A 27877-nucleotide genomic window follows, 5' to 3' on the forward strand; every position below is an offset into this window, starting at 1 on the left:
CATCTTCTATTAAGGCTTGCCTAGTCAGCTTAGTTCTTTCCCAGATGCAACCTATCAGGTTAGTTAGTGCCTTCCCAGCTACCTTAATGATTTCAGGTGAGTAGTGGCATGAACACCCCATCACTATATAGAAAATGTTTCAAAATGACTAAAAACCCCACAAAAAATAAAGATGTGAAAGTTTTTATCTAAACAAAAGTTATCAGAATGGATACAATTTTGCAAGAAAAAAATTGGTCAACTCTAAATTGCATTTTTTTTGACAGAAAACTGTTTTGATGAAAATTTTCCAACCACCTCGAGGCAGAAGATGGAAAAATATACTTTTCGCACTGCCCTACTGCAAACAACCAGGCTGTGTAACAGTTGAACAATAATGTTTCTTCATGATGCATGTTTTTTCTCAAGGAGTTTTAAAACCACACAGTGCCTTCAGTGGGAATTTGGGGAGCACAAAGAAGGTGAACTTGATTCCGATGCACAGGGCCTGGAAAAGCCAGACTCAATTAATAGAATGAGAATAAGTGAAAGCGCCTAGGAACATGTCTGTGGGATGAGACCCCACAACTCCAGTCTAACATAGGATGAAGAGCTTGCATAATTGACTAAGAGATTAAGATGGTTTCCACAATCATATTTATTCCTTGGATTGAAAGATTTTGGTTCAACAGTTTTTAAACAAACTTCAAAAAGTGTGCAGGAAAATATTTGGAGCATAGCATCTTAGTCTGCAGTGGCTGTCAGAATGTTAAGTTTTGCCATACCGTTTACTTCAGTTCTACAACAGAAGTTTCTCTCATTGACACTTTACAATAAAGTGGGAAACCTTAAGAAAAGGAAACATTTACCTCATCATGATATAAGCACCTTACCAATATATTGCATTCTAGGTGATAAGGTATTTTTTTCCTTTTTTTAGAGCCTCTCCTTGTATAACTATTTGAAATTTCTGAAGGGAGACATTAGTGCCATTCTTTTCCATTAAGAAAAAGGCCTTCCAATTTATTCCCAAGTTTCTACAGCACAAGATTTTTTCATTAAAAAACAAAACAAAAAAACAGCTAATGACAATACAGCAGACTATCCCCATTACTGAAAGGAAGTTACAGTAAACGGAGGTTGAACACAGAGTAAATCTACATTGCAATAAAAGAACCTTGGCACAGCTGCGGCTGGCCGTGGCTAGTTGACTCAGGCTTGTAGAAGTTGGCCTAGCAGGCTATAATTTGCAATGTAGACAGATGTTCAGATGGGGGGGTAGGTCTCAGAGCCTGGGCTCCAGCCCACTCCCAAAATATTTACACTGCAATTTTTAGCCCCACAGTCCCCACCCGAGTCAGCTGGCCCAGGCTCTGAGATTCAGTTCTGCAAGTTTCTTATTGCAGTTTAGACAGACCCACAGAACACAGTAGACAAAGCAAGACCATTCTTAAAAAAAATTTTAAATTGAATGTCAAGCATCATTGGATTTTTTTCCTGACTATTTCATAAATAAGTGGAAAAATTACTAAAAATATTTTGCCATATAGTATAAAAATGCAGTGAAGTGTGTCCAGTTGACATTTAAGCACTAGATGCAACTGTGTAGGAGTAAGTATTTGGAGGTGGCTTTGCACTCTGATTACAGTTGTTCCAGCATGGCAGTGCTGCCACCAACAGAAGAAGTCCACCCAGCAGAACACAAAATCCACTAAAGTAGAATGCAATGTCATATGTCTGTGTCCAGTCAAAAAACCAACCTGAATAGAAAAAGAAAAAAATGAAGTCAGTTATACACAATTACTGAACATACAGCAGAAAACTATTGAGAACCACATCTGAATTTATAACAAAATATAACATTATGTACTAGACCATTAAGTACTAAACTAACAAATACAATCTAAAAAAACCCTGTTTAAATATGATGAACTATTGCGCTATATTCCCCTTTCACTAGTCTGGTCAGCTGCAGGAAAACTTGTAGTTTTCTAAAGGTTGTAATTTTATAATTTGACTATCATCAGAATGAACTAGAACTAAATTCGGTGTACATTTATTTAATTTGATACCGAAAAATTTCTAATTAGAATTTGACATCACTTAACCTAATATCTTACCAACAACTGGTGGTCCAAGGCTATTTCCAAGTCCAGCAAAGAACATTAATATCCCATATGCATGTGCCAATTTCTCAATTCCCACAGTCTTTGTAGTTACATATGGAAAAATTGACCAATTTCCAGTGAGAAAACCTAAAATTCCAGAAAGTATTGCCAGTGTCATGTAACTTTTGGCAAATGGAATTGCAATCAAAGCCACTCCAGTCATTATTAAGGTAATTACATATAGGTATAAAGTATTAATCCATTTAAAATCTGCCAGTACTCCTAAAACAAGTTTACCAACTGCAGTCATAATCCCTAAAATGGAGATAAGAGGCATAACGTATTCTTCTTCACTAATGTTTGAACTTCTTGCTACATCTTCCATAAGCAGCGAAGGAGGAAATCCACCAATGTCAAAAAGTAAGATGGCAATAAAAAGTGATGAGAATACTTTGTTTTTAAAAAGAAACAACGTTTCTTCCCAGTAATTTAAATACAGTTGCCACTTCTTCTTGGCAAGCTGTTTGCAAAAGTATGTCTGTTCTACAACTTTCTGTTTATAAGTGTCTGTCTCTTTTGCATGTATTGATATTAATCCATTCTTATTTAAAATGCTGTCCTGTTTGCAATCACGGCTGGACGTATTATTCACACATTTTTCTTCACTGTAGCCCTTTTCAAGGATGCTGATATTTTCTTCAACATTTTCTTTTTCATGGTAAATCAAATATTGATCTGGAACTTTTTCTAGGCATGACTTTTCTGGCAAAGAGGAATCCAATAACTCCAAAGGTCTCATTAGACTGCCACATGCTAGTATATTTAGAGATAATGCACCAACTATTAGCAAACATCCATCCAGTCCATATAGGTCAATGAGTTCTCTTTGTAATGCTGCATATATAAAAAGTCCAACACTTGAACCTAGAAAAGGAAATAAAATCAGTGAGGTTACCTCAGTTCTCTAATTGCAAGCTAATATTAAAGTGACTGTGAAATATAACTGACAGACAATACAATCAGGTCATCCAAGGAAATTGCCCTAAGTGTATGTATTATTGTAGGCTAGGATTGTATGTAAGATACAAGATATGGGAATTATAAAGAACATATTGAAAATGTCAGACAAGTATGGACTTCTGGGATAATAAGTGTTAAGTGGATTTTCTGGGGAATCTCTAGGAAGAGATTAATGAAAATTACCCAATTCACATTATGTCCAAATAAATAAATAAATAAATAAAAAATTACCCTGCAGAGAGTCTTTGCTGATTACCTCTTATAGAAGGCCAAGATCAAAGCATGAGCTCTATGAAGAAATGGCTGCTCTGCACAGCCATTGTGCAAGTTCTGGATTTAAGACTGATATGAGCCTGTAACCATGTGGAAAACCCAGTTATGAGTTTTGAGGGACTAAAGCTTACCAGAGCCCTAGGCTGGGTGGGAGGGAAGGGGGACCTCTGGTAAACTTTTTATCACATATGTAAGTTTTTTTATTGTTTTAATAGGTCATCTTTATAATGCTTTTATCTTAAAAAGAATGTGCTTGTTTAGAAGGAACCATGTGGTAACTTATATTGCGGCAATACACTGATGACAGCCGTTGAAGACAAACAGGCCAGTTTGCCTTAGACAGTGTGCTTTGCTTTAGACAGTCTGGCTAGCTGGGCATATCACAGTGTAAATCCAGGGAGCTGTGCCTTTTGAAGTTAAGTTTTCTTTTTTGAACATACATCTGTGTGTGTGTGTATGTATATATATGCTTGTAGGGAATGAAAACCCTTGCCACTTCAACATATCTGAAAATAACATACTGTGAGTAATGTCGACAAGACAAGGATTAAAAAACCAATATGTATAAAGTATGAAATGAATGATTAAAAGGGCATCAACTTGAAATACAGGGGTTTTTTTAAATGAATAAAAACTCAGCATAAGTACACTCTGTGCCCTCCTTCCTCAGAATTACTCTGGGGTTTTGCAGAAGGAACAGAGGAGTCTGGGCCAAAACTCAGCATGACCAGTGGTGCATTTCACAAGCATGAACATTCAGAGGCAATATTCACAAATAACTACTACGCAATCATTTTATACAGCCTTACCCTAGTAAACAAAGTAACTGTTTTATACCAAATCTTCAAGCCAAATTGAACCCTTGGTTTAAGTGAGTGCAGCCCCATTACTGTCAATGGAGTTTCAACTACTTATACAGTGTTGAATCTGGCGGTCTGAATAAAGTTGATTGGACATTTTCATGTACATTTGTTATAATATGGTAGAGAAAATCTTCCAATTTCTAAATTTTGCTGGGTTTTTTTAGATTTTTTAAAATCTATCTAGTTATGACTAATAAATATGAACAATTTTTGATTGTACCACACTAGGAAAAGTTTAGATACAAAAATCCACAGAACTGTTTTCCACACACGAAATGACCACCAAAAACAACCACTACTTTGACAAAATTAAACAAAGTACTATGGATCAGATCGTCCCTGCCACACTAGGACCCACAGGAAGAAACTCTATGGAAGAATATTTCTGTAGGGTTCCCTAGCTTCCTACTGGGGTGGGACAGTGTTTGGACTCTATGCAGCAGGACGCCACAGGTGGTCAAAACTGCCCCAGAAGGCCAGAAGTGGAACAACATGCACTCTCAAGTACACCTTGCTCTGCCCACTTCCATGCTGGCCTACCCAGTTTACAACCCTTTCTCTGTAAGGACCATGGACAATTCCAGGGATCCAGAAGATAGATGGGCTGTGAAGGAAGCTGAGCCCCACTTCCTCAAGAGATCCACGCTCAGAGGATCTCTTCTATGCATATATTGAAGTGGGTGGATTTGGGCCTCTGACTTGAATGGGTTTTTTTTTTTTTTTTTAAACTTGAACTTTCAGTGTCCTCTTAAAAAGACAAAACGTTTAGAAAATTTTCCATTTAAACTACGGCTTTGCTAACTCTCACCTCAAAAGCTGATATAATAGCAATTCTAATTATGAACAGAGTTGCATTTTATTCTAGAGCATCATTTCCTGTTATTTTGCACTACCATTCATTGCTATATAGACTGCTATTAACTAGAAACATAGATCTTTTGATTCTTTAACATTCTTATTGACCAAATTTTGACATTTTTAAAGATATTTTGTCTAAACCTTTCTGGTTCTTCATTGACCAACAATATCAGCAATTAGCAGTTGTAGGATGTATAAACTAGAGATTTGTAATATTTTAAAAACATACCTGTTGAAATCAAACCAAGTGCAAGGCCTCTGCGTTTATCAAAATACTGACAGGTGATGGTTACTGTTGCTGTATATAATAAGCCACATCCAAGCCCTAACAAATATAGAAAGTTTATCAAAGAATAAGGCATCCTGTATAACATTATACATAGTTTACCTGTGTTAGAAGATTCAGGAACTAGCTAATACTTTACAACATTCAGTTAAGGCATGCAGAGCAGTATCATTAATAAATACAATTAAAGATTGTATTTACAGATAGACCTGAGATTGGATGTGAAGAATCAACATTCTTTTTCCCCCTCAAGTTACTGCATTGTTTGTTTTTCCTTGCATCAGATAAATTCATATTTATATAAAATGTACCTTTCTATCCAGATTTAAAACAAAAAACCTCATCACCAGACTTCTGAATTTTAGAGACTTAATTTCAAAGCACAAACAATACTTTAACACATGGCATCAATTTGCTTGGTCTGTGTCTCCAGTCCCAACAAATTGCAAAGACCAATAATGCTCTTTGTAAGTTTTCTTTGCCTATATCACAACTATCTTCATTTTGGACATACACAGCCAAACTGTCTAAAGCTACTCCTGCCATTTTTTAAATAAAGTTATTTTTCAAGATTACTCGAATAAAAGGAGCCAAGCTGTGAAACTTCAGTATTAATCTTCCTGTTTTCTATATGAATCCTGTTACCTACCAATGACTACTGCTTTATTGGCTTCCATCCAAACAGCTGTAATGACTGATTTCCCAAACTACCGGGATGGCCAATTGTATGACAAGTAGTTTAAGATTACAATACCAATCCAACCATTATCAAATAGGAATACTTCCTTCCTTTGTTTTACTCTACATCAAACTATTTCAAACAGAATGGCTGGTTGCTAGCTAATTGGAATACAGTAATTTCATGTAACGTAAATTCAATTCAGTTAAATGAAGAAAATGCAAGGTAACTATTCACCTCTTTCCTAATAATTAACAAATTATTAGTCCTTCTACTACCTGATTCCTTAAAAGCTTTTTTCTTATGAGTTTACAACTTCACAACTATGGTAGAAAACTTGAAGAAAGCAGGTTAATGGGAAAATCTCAGCTTTCTTCCACTAACAATCAGCAATATCAGAGAAAGGTAGTAACACATTAGTTTTGAGACTCATATCTTTGAAGGAATACTCAAAAGCCTTCATGCTCCTTGTCTCAGCCAGTGTTGTAATACAATCCATTTATTCTTAAAATAAACAGTTCTCTATTCCTTGATAAGGAAGGCCTCAATCCTGCAACTGCAAATGTGCAGCAGACACCTGGGCCTATGGTAGGCCCCACAGAAAGGACTGCTTGCATGAGTGAGCAGTTGAAGGATCTGGTCCTGATTCAGAAAATAACAGCCTTTATATAAATTCTACATTTAGTTTCTGAATGCTTAAATTAGTCTCAATATGAATAATAATGAAATTTCTTACCAACAATAATTCCATATGAAAAAAACAGAAAATATATATTCGGAGCAAAACTGCTCATCATCAGGCCCCCAGCCACCATAAAGCCACTGAAGATTGTCACAGGTCTTGCTCCAAAAGAAGACACACATGCACTACAGACAGGACCTACAGGGAAGGGTGGGGGGGCAAGGAAGAGAATAAAGAAGACAGCTTTTAAATATCAGTCCCAGTAAACAAGAACTCAAAGGTTTCTTTTCCAGTAATATATTTGGTGTAGTTCTTAAAAATTGTTTACGATCCTCAGTGGCACTATATTCTTCAATACAGTACATCATAAACCTAAAATGCCATACATGCAAGTGCAATGTTATACGTTCTTAGCAAGCTTCACTCAAACAGTACTGAATGGTTCCAGGAAAATATGAACATTCTATTTTACACCTATAGTGAGATTTTAGAAAAGCCTGGTGCTAGTAGGAGAATAAATCTATGCCATTCAAAATGTGTCAGATCCCTAGTTTTTACAAATTTGTAAAAGCTATCTGTAAAGATCCTAAAATAATAAAAAGAAAAATCAAACCTTCCTTTACCCATAGGTCCTAAAATGCTTTTCAGGAAAAGGAAAATAGCTGTTAAAATCATAAAACTTTTTTTTTTTTTTTTTGCAGCGTTGTTGTAGAGAGACAAGGTGGGTAAGGTGATATCATTTACTGGAACAACTTCTATTGGTGAAGAGAGAAGCTTTTGAGCTACACAAAGCTCCTCTTCAGGTCCTGAAGGGCTTGTTTTTTTTCCACCAACAGAAGTTGTTCCAGTAAAAGATATTACCCCTCACCCACCTTGTTTCGCTATTATTAATTTTTCCTTACAATAATGACAACAGTGCCATCTGGTGCTTACACAAAGAAAACATCTACTGTATCTTACCTTTCCCCAAAGTCCCTCAGAAAATGGAAGACTGACCACAAATAGATTATTCTGATAAGAGATTGTTCTATAAAGCGTTTCTGGTGTTTATTTTAAAACCGGCATACCATATGGGATTTAGTGTAGACCAGAGCTGTGGGGAATTGTAGCCTAGAAAACTGGTCATAAGGCATAGAGCTCTTTTTTAAATTAATTTTAAAAAATATATAGACTCAGACTAAAAGGTCAGAAGGGACTATTATGATCCTCTAGTCTGACCTCCTGCACAACACAGGCCACAGACCTTCACCCACCCTCTCCTGTAATAGACCCCTAACCTAAGACTGAGTTATTGAAATACCCAAATAATGATTTAAAGATTTCAAGGTACAGAGAATCCATCAGCAAGTGACTTACACCCCAAGCCACAGAGGAAGGCGAAAAAAAACCCAGGGCGTATGCCAATCTGCCCTGAGGGAAGATTCCTTCCCAATCCCAAATATGGTGATCAGTTAAGCACTGAGCATGTGGGCAAGACTCACCAGCCAGACACCCAGAAAGAATTCTCTGTAGTAACTCAGAACCCACCCCATCTAACATCCCTTCATAGGCCATTGGGTATATTTACCGCTAGTAATCTAAAATCAGTCAATTGCCAAATTAAGCTGTTCCATCATACCATCCATTCCATAAATTTATCAAGCTCAGTCTTGAAGCCAGCAAGGTTTCTTGCCCCCATTGCTCCCCTTGGAAGGCTATTCCAGAACTTCACTCCTGATGGTTAGAAACCTGCGTCTAATTTCAAATCTAAACTTCCTGATGGCCAGTTTATATCCATTTGTTCTTGTGTCCACATTGATGCTGAACTTAAATAACTCCTCTCCCTCTCTGGTATTTATCCCTCTGATGTATTTATAGAAAGCAATCATATCTCCCCTCAGCCTTCTTTTGGTTATGCTAAATAAGCCAAGTTCTTTGAGTCTCCTCTCATAAGGCAGGTTTTCCATTCCGTGGATCATCCTAGTAGCCCTTCTCTGCACCTGTTCCAGTTTGAATTTATCTTTCTTAAACATGGGAGACCAGAACTGCACACAGTATTCCAGATGAGGTCTGACCAAGGCCTTGTATAAAGGTACTAACACCTCCCTACCTCTACTGGAAATACCTCGCCTGATGCATCCTAGGACCTAGCATATGGTCAGTAGAACATTGAAGATGAGCGAGTTCAGAATCAGATAGACAGTATCTTACTCATGTGTTACAGGCAGGGAAATACAGAATGAAAAACAAAATTATATGCAAGTATCTGAAATAATTCCTAGTGGCATCACTACACACCTCTGGTAAGTCCCACTCCATAAAAGGCTCCTCTTTACACACTTCTTCCTCATCTTTCCTATAGAAGAGAAGGCTACAGAACAGAGCATTTATTTTTAAATGTGAGGCAGGGACTAAAATAGTTCAGGAAAATTGCACCTGTGTTTCTCCTCTATGTTCCAGCAAGAACCATAGAGTCCTGGTTTTTCAGTCATCACCCATGTCTCTCCCTGGCCAGGCTTTAACCTAGGCTGCACAGTTCCCTGCTGATCTGGGAGTTCACCTGCAAACCAAACTGTTCTTTGCTTTCTCTTCAGAGGCCAAAAACATGTTATTTGCCCACAGTTATGTTACCACAGTATGAGTCAGCATATTTAGTCTTAAGGTGAAAGCATTACAGAGAAAACATATTAAAAACAATAAAAGAACCTACGTGTGTACTAATAAGCTTACCAGCGGTCACTGCCAATTCCAACAAGGGCTCTGGCAGACATCAGTCATTCCCTCCCCCCTTGGACAGATGGTTCTGTCCATTTGCTGAATCAGAAAGAAGGCCTTAAGTCAGTTCAAATTCAGGCTATTTATCCAAGAGGCCTGTCATCTGTTGGTCTCTAGAGAATTCAGTTTGAACCAGCACATGTGAGCCTCACCAAGTGCTAATACCCCTCTGGAGATGTTACGACCAGAGTGAATTTGTCTAATCACTCCCCATTGCTCATAATTCCTGGAGGAGCTCTGGTCACCCTCTGCCATAGAATTACATATAGTCCCTGGCCCACAGTGATACATAAACTTAATACAGTTAGATCTATCAAAGACATTTCAGGAAATTGCTATATCTGTCGGAGGGACCGTGACCTTTCACGTTACAGTGTTATGCAAACTTATGGTGTCATATAAATGAGTAAATAATACTTGTAACTAGCAGTGGCCTTGAACTGCAAAATTCAAACTCATATCTGAAATTCCTAAGTTTGAAAGTAATTCAGAATGGCGAACTTTAGAGCCAGGGGCCATTTGTGAAGTTCAAATTTGGATCCAACTTCATAGTTAAAGGATACTTGGATCAGGTCCATGTCTAATTGTAATTCTCTAAAAACACTATGTAGTAGATGGCAATTTGGTCGATTACTACTGTACTAGATGACATTTGTCAAGTTGGAACATGGGGAATTCTCAGAAGATGGGCACTGAAGCAAGGTGAGTAACATAAGGTAAACAGCAGTTGTGAATTGGTGCATGTGGAAACTAGTAATTGGGAATGTGGGCAAAGCTTTTAGTATGGTTATCATCAGCACTGGCACAGGCACAGGAAGTTCTAGGAGGCAAGCCAGGATGGAGTCAGATTTGGCAGCAGGCAGGAACCATAGGCCAAGTGTAAGGCAGGTCACACTTTTGCTTCTAAAAAGGTTGTTAGTTTTAGGACTCTACAGAACGGTTTACATCAAGGCTCTATCCAGGCAAGGGATAAGGGAGAAAGAGTTAATGGAGAAAACCAGGAGTGTGATTGTGGAGTTTGGTTATTTTGATTTTAGAAGAGGTGAGGAAGCAAGTGGGAAGTTCAACCTTGCTGCTTGACAAGGGGAAAGGCAAAATCAGCATGTTGTGGGGATGAAAGTTCTGCAGTACAATTACTGAGGGCAAGTGGTTTACGTGTTAGGTTGTTGCCAATTCTTGCAATTAATTACTAGACTGGCAAATTAAAATTGGTATGTTTCTTAAAATCACAGAATTTTATAAGCAAAACAACAGGATTACATCTGTGTGTTACATAAGTAGTTCTGCTACACTAAAAACATTAGGTGGTAATAACAATTCCACTGAGCAGAGGAATCTGCACTCTCTTTTCATTCTCTATTTCTTGGTCGGTATCCTGCGAACAAGAGAAACAGCACTTCCTTTTCCTTCCTCTCCCCCCGACCCCTTTTTTTTTTATGAAGACAAACTCTAAATTCCAGCACATCCTTCATACAAAGCTTCCCAGAATGTCTTGGTGGGCCAGTGATAATTCAACAAGCTACCAAGCAGAGGATCAGAGTTGAAGCACTAAGCTTGGTCCTTGGTTCCCATGCCAGCAAGAAGTCAAAACATGCAACCCTGTGAGGAGTGCTGCCTCACACTACTCCCTCACAACCAATTATCTCCTTTGGACCCCATCATGAATAGCTTTCATAGGGTCGAGAGAGAGTTACATCCAACCTGCCCCACTGAAAGATGCTTCATTCCAAAATAGGATTGAAGGTGAGGAGAGAAATGGATGGGTGGGGGGGGAGGAATAGAAATTATTGTTGGCCCTTCCTCCCTACTGCCCTGAGGAAAAACACCCCATGGCTGTGTTATCAATCTACTATCACACTTCCATGTGACAAAGAAATTTGGCATTCCAGTGATGGACTTATTTACCAGCACAAGGAATGCCAGAGTAGCCATTTAAAGGGAACCCAAGGCTCTGGGTGAAAACAGACTCTCATACTGGGAGACATAACCACTCCTTTATAAATTCCTTCTGCCACCCCTCACCTAAAAGAGGGTCCAAAAATAAAACTGACATAGTTACTCAGGCCTCATAGGGACATCCATTGGTCAGCACGTGTCTCTCTCTCCCCCAGTAAGTCGACATCCTGTCTCAAAGGACCCAATATATTGGGCTCAAACTTCATGGGATCTGAACAAGGAGATTCTAAAAGAAGCAAAATATTCTCTAGCAGAAATTCAAAGACTATAGGCCTCTAGGAAATCATTTATCTCAAAAACTTTGTGCAGGAAAAGAACGTGAAACCTGAAGATACAGACATGTCAAATATTCTACCATTTCTGCAAGATGCTGTGGCCCTTGGTTTCTAGGAACAAGTACCTTAAAAGTCCATTTTTCAGGAGTTTTCTCAAGTTAGATGTTGAATCTTTGTATACCTCATCACATCCGCAAATTCTCACATTTCAGAGAGCAGTTAAGCTGGTCAAGCTCCTACATTCTTATCCCTCTTTCAGGAATGGGATTTAAACTTGGTTTTTAGAGCTTTTTCCTTTACTATCTTTAGGGCCTTGTGCCTCTCTACTTTCTGTTAATAAAAATATGCTTTCTGGTAGCCATTATCTTTGACAGGAGCGTTTCAGAGAGAACAGCACTCTCCATGGGAAAAAAAAAATCACATAGTGACTTTCACCAAGATAAAATACTTCTCAGACAAACTCATTCCTTAAGCAAAGTCATCTCTCTATGTTTCCTGAGAAGGAATTACTTCCTCACATTTGCTAAACATCTGCAAGACAATCTTTGGCATAAGCTTGATGGCAGAAGATTTATAAATATCTGCCTTGCACACAAATAAGAAATATGTTCCTCACTTTTTATTTCTTTCCAGCCAAATTATTAAGGACCTTAAATCACCTATTGCCACCTCTAAGGCAGAAAGTGCACTAGCCTCATCAGAGATCTACAAGGTAGTCATGTGGCCAGCAAGCTCCAGCTTCACAAGATACTACTAATTAGAGCTTTTGGCCACGTTCTTTCCAAGACAGATGCTTCAGTCCATGGGTCCCTAGATAATTATTCTTCTTCATAGGCAGCAGCCCTCATCCTGCTTTGTAGACAATCAGTACTAACATCTCCCTCTCTTCACTTTCTCTCTCCCAGCTTGCTTATTTCTTGCTTGTGATGATTTAGCAGAAATGATACAAGAAAGAATGGAAAAAATCTTTCTTTGATTACGGTCTTCATTAATCTGATCCACTTTAGTAATTAATTCCTGCTTGAATCTGTTTAACGAGAATGCAATGCCAGAATAGTATCTAGTCACCTTATGCAAAAGTTAAGCATTTTTATTTGTAGTGAGACTTTTGCATATTAAGATGTTTCTCTGAAACTAACAGGTCTCTACAGCTTTGAAAGAACACTTACCAATGCTTCTTCTTGGGTAAGGGCATAGGCCCCAGAAGCCCTTTCACCATGGAAAGCAACCTACTTGTGACTGATTAATGGACTTTTCATTCAAAACCATTTGAAAAGAATCTGGTAGTCTTAAAATGACAAAGTTTGAGCCCAGTTCTGTTCTCAGATGTCCATTCATAGTTTTCACCAACTACAGTTGGAGTTGTACACATGCAAGACTTGGCCTTAAATCTTTACTCATTGAAAAGTCTTTCACAAAATAAATGGTAAAGTTATGTACTTTATACCTCAAACCACAAAAAGCATTCTGCACTTAAATTTACCGTGTTTGAATTTGTATTTGTTTTTAAAGCAAGTGTATAGTGTCCTTATTCCTCTTCCACATTTAAAAAAAAAATTACTCTGTCTCTTGCACTGCACGATGGGATGTCATCTACTACTATAAAATGTTATGATGCAACATTACTTGGGCTCAGCTATTGGGTTTTTTTTGGTTTTTTTTTTTTTGGTGGTTGGTTGTTGGGGGACGGAGGTTTTTTGTAGTATATTGCATGGTTCTGATTTAAATTTTGTTTTGTATACCAAGTGAATATAAAGTTAAAAAAAAAAAAAAAAAAAAAAAAGTACTTTTAAAAAGGAACATAATAGATTTTCACAATACCCTAAATTGCTAAAACTGGGGGGAAAGGAGAAATTAATTTTTTTTTTTTTTTTCCTTACTGAGATTATAATTGCATTCAAAATAATTCAGTCAATTGAACTGAAGAGTAGTTTCCTTCTGTATTTAAGTCTTTGGATCATCTACAAAAATAAACATGCACAGAATTAACAATAGTTTTATTGCAAGGTTTGAGTGTAATAAACCCTTTTCTTGACTTGTACACCATTTATAATCGGAGCATGAAAAGGGAGGTTATGACTAACCTATGCAATGATGCCACAAAAAGTAAGACTCCCATATTTTAACAACACTGACATGAGACATTGCCTGAACGATATGTTCTCTTAACTATAATCCTGGCAACAACTGGGACACTAGACTAATGTGAAATTCACTCCAATAAAGAGGTGCTGCACAAGATCCAAAGAGCTACTTGATTCCCAGTTCAGTTTGTTACATGTGTTTTACATAATGTGCAGGGCTGTGTGCAGATCCTCTGGACTGAAAGGAAAGAGTTAAAATGAATCATGATTAGCAGTTCTGAAATTTAGATTTTTTTAAACACTGAACTATGAAGAAAAAAAAGAATGGATAGTGCTCTTTTAACATACTTGTTTTCTATGCCAGTCTGATTAACACACTTGAGGATCCATTTGTATTTCGGTTACTCTGGTGTACTATAATCTCATGGCCATCTATAGAGCTACACCATATTTGCACCAGTGTAAAGGATAATAGATCCTAGCTCTCATTCACTATATAAATGGGGAAGTCCCCAAGCAGTATTGTACTTTAAGAACACCAAAAACACATGAAAGTAGTAACTAAATGGGAAATTTATCACTAACATGAGTAATATGCAAAGTTCAGGCCAAAAGTGTTAGCGAAGTGGCACTTGAAGATGTCGCTTTGAAAACAGTTTGCAGAAATAATAAAGCTCTACAGAAACCTGCCATGGCACAGGTAGAAAGTGTAACCCTAAAGTGTTAATACACTGAAACCTCTTACATGAATAATTGATAAATCACTAAAATGTTTAAATGAATAAATGATTTAAGTGCCACACCTTCTTATGCTCTTACTAGTGGCAACTGTTAAATGAATCACTATTTAATGAAGATAATACATTAGGAAATTAGAAACATTTCTCATTATTACAGGTGAAATTTATCTCAGGGTAGAGGGCCCATAAGAGATTTTCTGTGCTGTTTAAACCATGTATTGTCCTGGCACTGGGGGAGAGGAGAGGTACTGAGCTCCTATGTAAGTGGCAGAGAGAAATTACAATTGTATTCCAGTTCCATGACAAATCATCTCTCATGTGCACATACACTCAAGCACTAACATATGAATTCCATATTCCTGGTCTCTACCTCGTTCCCTGCACAAAGCCAGTTTAGTCAAACTTGATACAGGAAGCTTGAATTTCAACCAAAGGGCTAAATTTTGCCCTCAGATATGCACCAGGAATGCTCATTTTCTTGCCAGCTTTATCCAGGAACAGAATTTGACCCTTTAGTGTTCTGTTGACTCATTAATTCAAATGATTTAACAATTTGCCTAATCAAAAGTGATTATGAGTTTATTGTCAAGTCCTGTCAAGTTGCAAGAAACTACCTTTTTTTCAGATTACAAAAGTAATCATCTCATCAGATATTACATTAATGTCAGTAAGGTATAAATGAGCTGTGTGCTGGGAAGTTGTATGTATATTTTAGCACTTCAGGAATAATCCAATTCCTCCTTTTTATAAGTCATGGCATTTACTGAAAAATATTTACATGCAAATTGAACGACCAGGGGAAAATGCCAAGGCGCTGGGATTTGACTTTCTGGAACACCAGGGTGAACAATTTGTTTTCAATCAAATATTTGTGAGCATTGCTCTTGTAAAGCTCTTCTCATCATTATATGTTCAAACTATAAAATATAAGAAGGACCATTATGCAGGCAGCATTCTCACCCTGCTCTAAAAAGAGTAAACACACCCAGAATACTGATAAACAGGTTTTTTTTTAAACAGAATTTACAGTTAAAAGAATACTTGAATTATTCAGTGGGAAAATGCATTACAGGCCCTCCTTCCATTTAATGTATGTCACAGAAATTTCAACTTGCTGTAAAATGTAGTACTGATGATTTGTTTTGTACCAAGGTAGAGGGAGTCAGTGGCTTAGTAGCTAGCACAAAATAAGGGATGGGTTTGACAGATATAGAAGGAAGTTGGGACTTTTCTCACAGAGGAGGGTTTGGCTGCTGGTGGTGGTGGGCCACAGAGCTTTGGTCACTGAGGTAAGGGTGGAAAGAACATCTTCCCTCTCATTTACTCCCCTCACACAAGTTTCATTTAGTCCTCAATCCTTCCACACACAGAGAAGTTCCCAGGAGGTGCTAAACACACCTAAGGCCAACAGTTAAGTACCACTGGCATTCACAAAACAACTGCCCAGCTGTCACTTAAGCCTGAAAGTGCCTGAAGTTTTCATGGGCACATTCCCCTAGGAGCCTAAATTTTTGCCACTAGGCCTGCACATAGTCACCTAAATCCAGACAGCTCTGAGTTGCTCAGCACCTAAATCGTCATGCCTAAACCCCAGCAGGATTCATAACTAGGTGTCTGCCCTGCCCTGACTAGCTTGCCTGCAGGGATGGATCCAGTAGGCCTGTTCAGAGAACACCTAGCACCACAAAAGATGGGGAAAGGAGGTTGATGGCCATTCTGTTACCCAATAGTCCAGAGCACTCACTCAGGGCGTGAGATACCCAGGTTCAAATCCCTAGGTGTCTGATGTGAAGCAGAGATTCAAATCCAGGTTTCCCCCACCTAAATGAGTGCCTAGGTGCTGAGCTAGTCTCTCTCTCTGGCTCGAAGAATAGTTAATTATTACACAAAGTCAAACAGCTTCATCAGCACCAGGAGAGGTTGAGTGAGAACTTCCCCCTAATATCCCATAGCCTAGTAATTAGGACACTCACCTGGGAGATCACAAATCTGAGTTCAAGTCCCTGCTCCACATCAAACAGAGAAGGGATTTGAACCTGGGCCTCCCACATCCTGAGTGGGTGCTCTGGCCAGTGGGCTCTTGGGTAAAGGGGCAGGAGGAAAGATTGCACCACTGCCACTTTCTCCTCCTCCCTTGCTAAAGAACATAAGCCAGGTCAGTGTCTCACTTCAGGAGAGGATTCATGGATGTGAATCCCAAATGGAGATTGGTACCTCCCTCTGAGGCCACACTGATCTCAGCATTCCTTTCTAGCTAGTTTAGGTAGCTCCCCACTCAGCATATTGGAGTCTGCTAATCCCTTTTTTTAAGTGCCTAACTCTTCCCAGGCATTCTATGGGGATCATTGCAAAGCCTACATTCTCTTTATGAATCTAGCCCTGAAAGCACAAGATACTTATTGCAAATAATCATACTTGGTTACAGAACTTCTTTCTTTCAAGGGAGGCTTTGCTCAGAGTTTTTACTCCTGGGGGAATTTCACACCAAAAAATTAAAAATTCTGCACACAGTATTTTCAACTTCTGCATATTTTATTGGTCAATATAATGCACTATAATCACGCTCTTTTCAATTGTTTTGGGAATTTATTTCAAAATACCTGTCAGCAAGTATGTCTGTAACAATACAGACAGAAGAGATTCAGGAAATGTTTTTTGACAAATAGATTCCTCACTAGGCATATCAGCAAATCTATATGGCTCCACCATATATATATATATATAGCAATACCAATATTTCCATGCATGTCAAGCACAGATGACTTGTGCCTACACAGCAAAGAAAAACCCACAGCTGACCTGTGCAAGCCGAATCAAGCTTGCAGGGCTGTTTCATTGCTGTGCAGACCTCTGGGCTTGGACTAGAGCCAGAGCTCTGGGACCCTCCCACACTACAGGATCCTAGAGTCCCAGCCTCAAAGTCTGAACAGCCCTGCAGCTCAAGCCCCGCGAACCCTAGTTGACTGGCACAGGCTGGCCACGGGTTTTTCTTTGCTGTGTAGACATATCCTAAAGCATAGTTTCTCAACCTGTGGTACGCGTAACCCTGGGGGTACGTGAGACACAGGCAGGGGGTACCCGGGGAAAAAAGAGTGAAGGGGAGGCAGGCAGCAGCTGCCGATTTCTGGGGAAGCCTGGCGGCAATAGCCCACTTCCCACCCAGTTCTAGCTGGGGAAGGCGGGCGCTTCCTGCCCTGTCACAACTCCCAACTGGAAGGCGGGCAGAAGCCACCAGCTTCTGGGGGAGGTGAGCAGCAGCACCCCACTTCCCACCAGGGCCAGGTCACAGCTCCCAGCTGGGAGGCAGTGGCAGGCCCCAGCTTCTGGAGGAGGCAAAAATTATGCACAGCGCTTTATATTCCCCAGCATTAGCATGCGACTCAAAGCCTCCTAGCTTTGGCCAACATCACCTCTAGCTCAGGTACATACTTGAGTTGTGCACCCCTGGTGTAAAGGTGGTAACTCTACCCACACTAGATCTGTCATATCATGGCCTTATATACTCAGCCCGTCTTCCAACATATGGCTCCCATTAGTCTGTAAACATAAAATCCCGTGGAATATTGAGTGTTGGGGGACTTATTAAAATTCTCAGAAGTCAGGGGGTACTTGCTACTTAAAAGGTTGAGAAACACTGCCCTAAAGGGCAGCACATCCTTCGGAGTGAAGTTAGGCCACGATCCGACACAGCACTTAAATATGTGCACAGAGGCCAGTACTGAGTATCCCCGTTGACACTACTTCTTTGCCAGACTGGGTTATTGGCGAAGGGCCTGGCTAAAAGCTAGTGTGGTACTCAGCATGTCACTGTACAGTTACTGGACTAGAACTGAAATTGTTGCAGACTAAAGATGAGAAGGCCAATGGGAGTGGAGGCTCCAGAATGGCAGTGGGGAGCGCAGACCACTGGCTGCATGCAGTTGATGGATCATCCTGCAGCCCCCCTGGGATACAGACTCAGTGGTGAGGTTGTACCCAACCCTGACACAGCACAAGGGCTGGGCCTGCCCCAGAAACACTCTGGGGCCCTGCCATTCACACCAGGTGCACCACGAAAGGGACAAAGCATCGCACACACTCCCAGCCCTGCCCCCCAATCCAGATGTGGGGCAAGCAGGCTCAGCCCAGCAGGATCCAAGTGTGGAGGGGTTTAGTTGGGGGGGGGGGGGATCCAGCTGTGGGGGGCGAGGGTTCTGTGTGGGTCAATTTGGGTGTGGGCAGTTCAGCGAGGGGGATCGGGATGCACAGGGGCTCATCGGGCGGTTCCATGTGCAGGGGGAATGGGACACTGCAGGGAGGTCCAGATGAAAATTGTTAGGGCTCAGCAGTGGGGGTCTGGGTGTGGTGGGGATGGGACTCTGCTGTGAGGTTCAGGTGCTGGGGCAATGGAGCTCAGTGGGGTGAGGGTCCGAGTGTAGGGGCTCAATGGGGTGGTCCAGGTGCAGAGGGTGGGGCTCAGCAGGGGAGGGCAGGGGTTCGAGCACAGAGGGCTCAGTGAGGGGGGGTCTGGATGTGGAGCTGGGGGTCCTGATGGAGGGGGTGGGGCTCAGCAGGGGACTCAGGGTGGGGTGGGTCCGGTTACATAGGGGTTGGGTGGATGGGGGTGGGGGCAAGCTTCCTATACAGTGACCCTTCCCCCTGCTGCTAAGGAGCAATGGGGGCAGGATTGTCCCAGCCCTGGCCACTCTGTGCAGGGAAGAGGAAATCCCGTCCCCCTTGTTCCCAAGCCCGGAATAGCAGCTAGAACCCGGCGCACAATAGGAGCAACCAGCCAGGGTGTCCCCAGCCCTGGCCCTTCCAAGTTCTGGATGCATTGTGATAGCAAGTGAGAGAGACAGAGTCTCGCACGCTCAGTCCTACCCATCCCTTGAGGCGGTGATTTATAATCACCCCCGGCTGATCCCAATGCCCGAATCAGACTGCGCTCGCTCAGTACTGCTGCCCAGGAAGGGTGCGTGAATCAATTATTCTCCAGGGAAAGTGTAAATCTGTGGGGGACATGAATTCTGTGCTTGCGCAGTAGTGCAGAATTCCCCCAGGATTAAGTTTTGCTGTCACAGGCAGACATGATTTTGTCCATGATCTCTCCTTAAAGACTACATCTGCTGATGGAAATAAAGATTTGCCTTGGATTTAGTGTGCAAAAATACAGTTTCTATATATGAATCCTTGGATAGTGAAAACTAGCAATGTTACAAAGCTCTATAACCAGCTTTCAGTATTAAAGACATATAGCAGCACTGTTATTTCACCTACAGACATCCCAGGAAATATTCTATCACACAAGATCCTGCTGTTCTTTTTTGGATGATGCACTCCTCATTCAAGAAAAGCTCCCAGTTACTGAAATTACTGCACTCATTTATATTTGCCTTTCCAGACTTCAGTCAGAGTTTTTCCTTGAGTAAAGAGAGTGGAACTGAGCCCTTGACCTCCTTCAACTGGCAATTTCATTTCTAAAGCTAGAAAAATGACCAACTAGTCCATTAACTGCTCTCTCCTTGCGATCCAACAAATCATTGTCAAGATAATGGTTATTTGTTCTCCTTTCAACAAAACAACAAATGAAATTTTGTGCCCCACCTAACCTCTTATTTTTTGTTCGCAGTATAAATTAGGATTCACAGTTTAGCAGAAGCAGTTTTGTTCAGCTATTTTTAGTTTGCTAAACTAACAGTTATTTTGGATTTATTCTTAGGACAACATTATTAGTGGCAGGTTGTTGGGTTTTTTATTTAAACTAACATTGTATTGTATTGTTTTGCGTTTTACTTTAATGCACAACAATATAGTTATGAATATAATGCCACTAACCACCTCTGATTAAAACAAAATACAGCATGGAAGTCCTTTCTAGATTTACATTCTTAAATACATCATTTAGTGCATTTTAAAAGCAAAAATAGATTTAACAGCTATTAAAAATGTGAAGAAAACACGTCATTTACAAACATACACTGCTTCTAGACTTACTGGCAAGCAATCCAATTCCATTTGCAAGGGATCCGACCCAAGCAGTCTTTCCTTTCCCTTCTCCAAAAGTATCCAGCCATTCTAGGTACAAGACTCCAACGGCTAATGGAGACCCATAACAGAAGAACTGAGTAAAGAAGGAAACAAGGACAATCACCCAGCCCCATCCACCATCTGGCGACTTCAGCAAAACCATTTTCTATTGTCAGCTGTGTATAAAGCAGAGAATAAACAAAACATTAATTCACATTTTAAATTGTGTCTACACTTGCTAACACAGTCATTTGATTATGTACATAAGAGTATTATTTACACAAAGAGCTGCACTTGTCAAAACAAAAGAACCCAAACAAATTAAAAAAAAAAAAAAAAAAAAAAACATCACTCAACACAGCACAAGGGTTCTTGGACAGTAATCAAGCAACACGACACTGGAACAAAATGACACTTCAAGTATCACTTGGCTTTTTTTTATAAGACACGCATAAGACGTAACAATACATGAAACGTCAATGATAAGCCATACATATTTACACTTACATCATTTAACAACATTTTGCTGCGACTTTTATTCCTCCACTGGAGGTGCCTTAGTTACCATTAGTCCAATTGTACAGGGCTCAGAAGGAGAGAAAATAAATAAAAAGATAAAACTGCTCCAAAAATAACCTAAAATAGCTTTCTAAAAATAAAAATGTCACAAATTTGAGTCATTTATCTAGGGACTAGATGCAAGTACTCGGTCTTAATTTTGCTTTCCAGTGGTACAGGGTTCACTTTTTAACCCATGCAACACCACAAAGTATCAGACATTAAAAGACATCTACAGAAAACTTGTCATACAGCTCCAGACTGAACCTTGCTCACCCTAGACTGCAGGCAGGTGTAATCATGGGATAGTGAGATTCCACATTTGGGGCAGAAGTACTAGTAGAACTAGAAACGGAATTCAGACTCCAGCCCTGTGCTCATTCCTGCAGACAAAATGACATCTGGTGGACTGGCACCACCAAAACTACCACCTTAACCTTACTGCTTTTATAGCCTCACAACCAGCAGGAGCAATTTTCCTAAACTGCACATAAATGCTGTATGCACCTGAAAAACGCAGTCATGATTTAATATAAGTTTCCTAAGACTCCATCAGAGCTGCCACACTATGCAGAGGTCCTAAGATGCACATATTACTAATGTGTATTTTGGAAAGGGTGCATCTGACTTGTGTGGGCTTCCTGAACTCCATGACAGCTAGCTAGACACTCATCAGTCCTGAGAGAGTCCGAAGGACTAAAGACTCCTTTTAATAATGGACTGCCCACAAATCCTCCCACAGCTATCCAAAGGAACAATCCATCCTCCCCTAGACCAACAAGTGAAAAAAATTGGAATTTCTAGGCCATGCTATTTTAGAGTCATAAAGAGTCAAGAGATAAATCACTACACGGATGACTATGAAGAGATAATGTGGCCCAATGGATAGTGCATGGGACTGATATGCAGGAAGCCCAATTTCTATTCCTGGCTCTGCTAGTGACCTGATGTGTGACCTTGGGCAAGTCACTTCACTACTTTTTGCCTTAGTTTCCCCATCTGTAAAATGGTCATAATGATATTGACCTCCTTTGTAAAGTGCTTTCAGATCTATGTACACACTATATAAGAACCGGATATTATTAAGTTTAAATCACTGGGAAGAAGGTGCTGTGACAGTGTTATATTCAAGTGAGAAACAAATAGCAAAGAAGCAACATAAAGCATGTCTGCAATATAGGGAATATATATATTTCTTCTCCACTAAAATTCAAAGATTTTTACAAAAATAATAAAAATAGGAAAAACTAAATGCTAAGAACTGCATACCTCTTACATGAAAATTCAACTAAGAAATACATTATGGAAAACTCACAAAACAAAAATCATTATCATTTCTAGAAACTTTCATTTCTAAGACATTGAAAATGGCAGGAATAAAGATGCAATAGGTTATTGATTTAAGTAGTACACTACTTACAGAAGATGGTCTAGACTCCTTCAACCTTCTATATTATATTACTCCAGTTCCACTTGGTAATTCTCCCTGTAGGGAAAATATTAGATAAAAAGTTCTTCAGCACAAACACCTGATATCTAGTAAAGTAAAAGTCTGATCCCATGGTGAAGGCTTGATTCTTTTTTTTAAAAAAATTTAATAGGAACTTCAAAACTTATTTGAATGGGGAAACATTGACCTTCCCTTGATCAATTAGGGGCTGACAGCAACCTTGGACCCAGAAGAGCATAACTGCAGGCCTACAAACAAAATAAACTTTGACCACTCTAAGGAATGATTTACAGGGCTATAAGATGACAGACTGTCTTAATATATGACTATCAACTATAAATCAAGGCTTTTTTCATATATTAAGTTTCTCTCATAATTTCTTGTTAGCCCCTAACATATCAAGAGAAACTATCTGCTCTGTATTATTTGCTTGCAGATATGAGATCAAATTAAGACAATGCAGTTTTGATCAGTGTCATTTAAAAATATATTTTCTGCAGTAAGAAGCCTTCAAATTATATGGGATCTTCTCATTTCAGCACAAGATTATACACACATAACTACTTAAGTGTTTGCAGAAATCCTCTTGCACTAAAAGCCCATCCATGATTTGCATTTTTGTGTTCAATTGTGATAGCAAGTGGTACATACTGCAGTATTTTCAAGAAAGGACATTTTGCTGACAAACAGGGAAGTGCTCAGAAAATGAATAAAATACTAGAAATGGAGACTGCACTTAAAAAAATCTGGTTAAAAATACCTATTTTGCTTTGTTCTCTAACAATCCATACCACAAATAATATTTTCCTACTATGAATATTTTCACACACACACACACACACACACACACACTCTTCAGCTGCAGTGTCAAGACCTACATTTCTATTGTGTTGAAGCTCTGAAAATTGGCATATAGGCTCAGTAAAAATTGTTTAAACCAGTTGTTCTTGTTCCAGACAGTCAAGAAAAAAACAAAACTGTTTTCTTGGTCACAAATGGTTTGTCATGCCCTAATTGAATAAGGAGGAAAAAAAGATTAAAAATCTGGATTAGATATGCAGCTGGAGTAAATTTGTATAGCTCCAGTAACTAACTTTAATGGAACTATGCCAATTTATACCAGCTGATGATTTGGCTTGCTACATTTTGGAGGCATCCTATTTTAGTTTTTTTTTTTTTCTTTCTTTTTTCAGTAATTAAAATTAAAGGTACTTACTAGAGTATAGGCACATTAGTCTCTTTCCTAAACATACCTTTTAGTTGCAATTAACATTCAATCCTATCATTTACATAATAGTTCCATTCACATATCAGATTGTTTTTACCAAAGAAGACAAAGACATTATGTTGACTTACTATTTTTACTAAGACAATCAAACCTATAACAAACTTTATTATGACATAGTCACAAGCTGAAGCTTTCCATTGATAAGCCTGATTTTGTCCTCATCCTAAAAGACACGCGAGTCATTTCTACTTTAAATTGTGTTGTCTAAGCAACAGATATTTTTTGCCCTGATTTGAGGTAATCTGGACACACCATTTTTGAGAAAAATATAGGAGTTGGAAGAAACTTCCAAACACCTTTAAAAAACAGCTTGATCAAGGCACTTCAAATGTAGTTTATTTTCAAGGTCTTGCTGAGATCAAGAGCACAGGACTCACTTTAAGAGCGTGCAGCCATACTTGAGAAGTTACTCATGGGTGAATTGGGATCAGAATGTTTCATTGGGCTCCAGCAGACTTAATTTGTGTCAAATGACTTACCAACATCAATTTTAAAAAATATTCTTTGGTCCTTTTCCTTAAAAAAAACAACATCCAAAGTCTGAACGTATTAGCAGGAAGTTTGTCACAGTGATTACTTTAAAACAAAACAAATTCAAACACGCTACAACTCTTCCTTGCTATTCTTAGCCACTGACAGCCAGAACCTTTACCTCAATTACCAGTTGCTGGCATCTTTTCCAGCCATCACATTGTATTGATGGGCACAGGCAACAACAGAATTTGCATTCTCAGTGCTTTCTCCTCAGATACTTATTCCTGCCTTCAGTGCTCTCAGGAGAAACTCCCATTACCTAAGATGGTGCAGCTTCCCTTCACTCTTCCTGGAGAAAATAAAGTCCCATTGACAGGAATGTGTCTCCTGAAAGTTTTTATGTGCACTGAGAAGATTCCAGGAATAAGAATCCCTTCTGCAATACCTGACAGCAGGGGTGGAGGGAAGAGGAAGTGGGTGTCTATCACTTCCATGTTCCTAGCAGCAGTCTGGTCTTACTGGGGTTCTCTCAAAACCAGGCATGGAAGCTGTTGTACTTCTTTGCTGGTAGAATCTCCAATGCCTCCCTGAACAGGGCATGTTGTAGTGTAATATTTAGAATCATGCATGGGAAATGGTAGACGTTTCTTTGAAGTTTTATTATAACTCTGAATTTCTAATTATTCCTTAGTAATTACAACAATTTGTAGTTTTATTCTAAAGTTACTCATATGCACTTTCATTCTTCACTCTGGCTTACAATTTTAATAGAATTTTTATATTTAAATTTTCATAAATTTCCCTGTTCTCCCTCAATTTCTCCTCCTTTAAGTATTTACCTCCTTCACTCACTCTTCCCCTTCCCCTCCCCCTCTTCCCTTTCTCTGGTAACCAACCTCTGGGACTCATGAAAAAGTAAATATTTTCTTCCACCACATTTTTCTGTGAAAGAAAATCATTTCCAAATGAATCAAGGATTTTTACTCTAATTACCAGATAACAATTTCATTGCACAAACCAAGCCCACATAAAGAAGCATCAATGTGTTCTTAAATGAGCTGATTTCATATACATCCATCTGCTAAGTATAACCAAATTATACTTGTTTTCAAATTCTGATCACGCCACAAAAAAAGTGAAAATAATTAGCAATCAGAAACAGGCTACCGTTAAAAAAAAATTTTTTTTTAAACCGTAAGTATTAAGAATGGTCCCTCAGCTTCACTTAATAGTAGATGTCAGTTGCAAAGGTCAAAAGACGGACAGCTGTAGCCTTACAGGTCAAAGTCCATTCCTGCTCCTTCTCTTGTCTGTTTTTTCAACATATGCACAGGTCTCCGATTGGGCCTTTTTCTATTAATTGATGCAATGTTTTATAGCGACCAATTTTCATGGTCTTCCTCCCTCCTCCCTCAGTACAAATCTTCCTCCTCGCTGGCACAGAGAACAAGATTACGTGACCTACCCAAAGCCAATTTTGGATGATAAATGTTTATACACACAGAGACACACACACCTAGAAATCATTAATAAGCAAGTCTCCCCTCAGATTACTTAGTACCCAGATTCTTCCTGTCTACCTTTTAGCGATGATACATCCCTAGTCTGACATGCTGGAAGATTTTCTTGTTCAGTTCAGTCTGTCCCATTCTAGGATAAACAGAAACTGGACAATCCATGAGCTCTAGTTCCCCCTAAACACAGTGTTTAAAGATACTGAAGTTAACTGGAGTTTTTGGATGCACACATTTTGTAAAACATCACTCTTCAAATTTTCTGCTCTCACTATCCAAGCAGAGGCAATTGTGAAATTACTAAATAAATTATTACTCCAAATCTAACACCAGTACAACACAATTATATACAGCAATAGCATGTGGGTGCACAGTAAAAATACCATACTATTACTGTATTAGCCTGTACTATTTGTAATAAGAAGTTATATATAATAGTACTGTACACTTTTATAGCTTCTTACATTAGAGGACTTAACAATGCTTCAGAAACTTTAATGAAGTCTCATAACAGAGGCAAGGAAGAAATTAAACTTACTTTTATTATAAATTATGAAACATCTGTATTGTAGTAAGGCCTGGACCTGGCTGGTCTCTAGGCACCGTATGCAAAACGCTATAAAACATTTTGGAAGTGTCCATCCTATAAATGGGGTAAACTGAGGCACTGTGCTAGGAAATGCTTTACCAGAGGTCAAACAGCAAGTCTGGGGCAGAACCAGCAACAGAACCCAGGAGTCCTGAATCGAAGTTCCCTCTTCTAACCATTAGTGATTACTGCTTTCTCTATTTAGAGCATCCTTTAATGCACAAAGGCCCCTGCAATAGATCATATCACAGCCTGGGCCAGTGACAGCCGACAGAAGAGGCATATATACCCCACCAGCTGTGCACAGACAGGGCTCCTTAGAGTTGCCTTGAACTGAAATCCCAAACGCTACCTCAGAAGCGCTGTAACCGCCTTATTTCGCCCCCACAACGCTCGGGGGGCTCCGGCCGGCCGGGACTTAGGGCTGCCCCTCTTCTCGGCCACACGCAGGCAGCAGCACCGGGGCTAGACAGGGCAGTGACAGCGCTCGGCCGAACCTTCGCGAGCTGCCCGGAGAGGCGAGCCGAGGATGGGGCGGCCGCCTTCAGCCACCCCGGGCTGTGTAGGGAGGGCGGCGGCGGCGCACCCGGTGCCGATCCGCTGCTAAGCAGCAGAGGGAGCGGCTGCAGCAGCCCGGAGCGGGCAGGCACTCGGGGCAGCGAGCGGAGCCTGCAGCCTGCCCGTTCCCCCCGGCTGGGGCTGGGGCTGTCCCGCCCGCGAGCGAGCAAGCGCCCCGGGGCCAGCGCGAGACTGGAGCCTCCCGCCTCACAGCCCGCAGCGGGGCTCTGCGCGTGTCCCGGGCGCGGGCGCCGCTTCCCGCCCGCGTTACCTGCGGGCCCCGCTGGGTGCAGCCGGCAGCGCATCGGGGACCCGGCGCTGGCTGCGGAGCGCGGGGCCGCCAAAGCCGCCGCCTATTTATGGCCGTGGCCCGGGGCCAGCATCTGCCGGCCGGGCCGGCGCATTCCGGGCAGGGGCCGCTGCTCCCTGCGGGGCCGGGCGGGCACCGGGCCGGTCCAAACCGGTTGGAGCGAAGGAGGAAGGCGGTCCAGGCGGAGGCGGGCGGTAGGGGCGCTGCAGCCGCTGCCGGGAGCCTGGCAGCCCCGAGGCACTGCACCGAGAGCGGCCGGCGGGAGAGCCCGGTGCAGGGCGCGCCTCAGCCGCTCCCTGCTGCTTCTCCCCCCCCTTGGCAGCGACCGCAGAACCGCTGCTAACCCAGCCCCGGGTCAACGCTTGGCCGAGCCCGGGAGAAGCCACGTGGGCCCGGCTGCACCCGGCCGCTGGGGAAAGGAGTAGAAACGGCTGCTCATGAACTCGCCCTGCAGTGAAGCTTCAGGCACGGGTGACCGTCTTGAGTTGTTTCGGCACAAAATTACAAGCAAAGAGAGGGGGTGACCCGACGGCCCAAGACTTGGGGCTTTGTCTTATATATGCGGCTGTGCCC

General features: G+C 40.6%; 1 protein-coding gene across 5 annotated transcripts; it reads right to left on the reverse strand.

Annotated features, from left to right (window-relative positions):
• Nucleotides 1–619: 619 nt before the first annotated feature.
• SLC16A9 (solute carrier family 16 member 9) lies at nucleotides 620–27877 on the reverse strand. 5 transcript variants are annotated; one of them, XM_067552545.1, is made up of 7 exons: nucleotides 27266–27877; nucleotides 22542–22607; nucleotides 20531–20739; nucleotides 6803–6946; nucleotides 5331–5426; nucleotides 2100–3011; nucleotides 620–1739 (listed from the first exon to the last, which is right to left on the reverse strand). In XM_067552545.1, exons 3-7 carry the CDS (start codon nucleotides 20724–20726, stop codon nucleotides 1564–1566), a joined length of 1524 nt encoding a protein of 507 aa, XP_067408646.1. In that variant the 5' UTR covers nucleotides 20727–20739; nucleotides 22542–22607; nucleotides 27266–27877; the 3' UTR covers nucleotides 620–1563. The 5 variants fall into 5 exon arrangements, with proteins under 5 accessions (XP_067408646.1, XP_067408645.1, XP_067408649.1 ...); XM_067552544.1 differs by having other exon boundaries at nucleotides 26789–27877; XM_067552548.1 differs by lacking the exon at nucleotides 27266–27877 and adding an exon at nucleotides 25914–26050.

This window comes from Emydura macquarii, unplaced genomic scaffold, assembly GCF_026122565.2.
Source record: "Emydura macquarii macquarii isolate MOO-44397 ecotype Brisbane River unplaced genomic scaffold, CSIRO-AGI_Emac_v2 contig_1390, whole genome shotgun sequence".
NCBI classification, from domain to species: domain Eukaryota; kingdom Metazoa; phylum Chordata; order Testudines; family Chelidae; genus Emydura; species Emydura macquarii.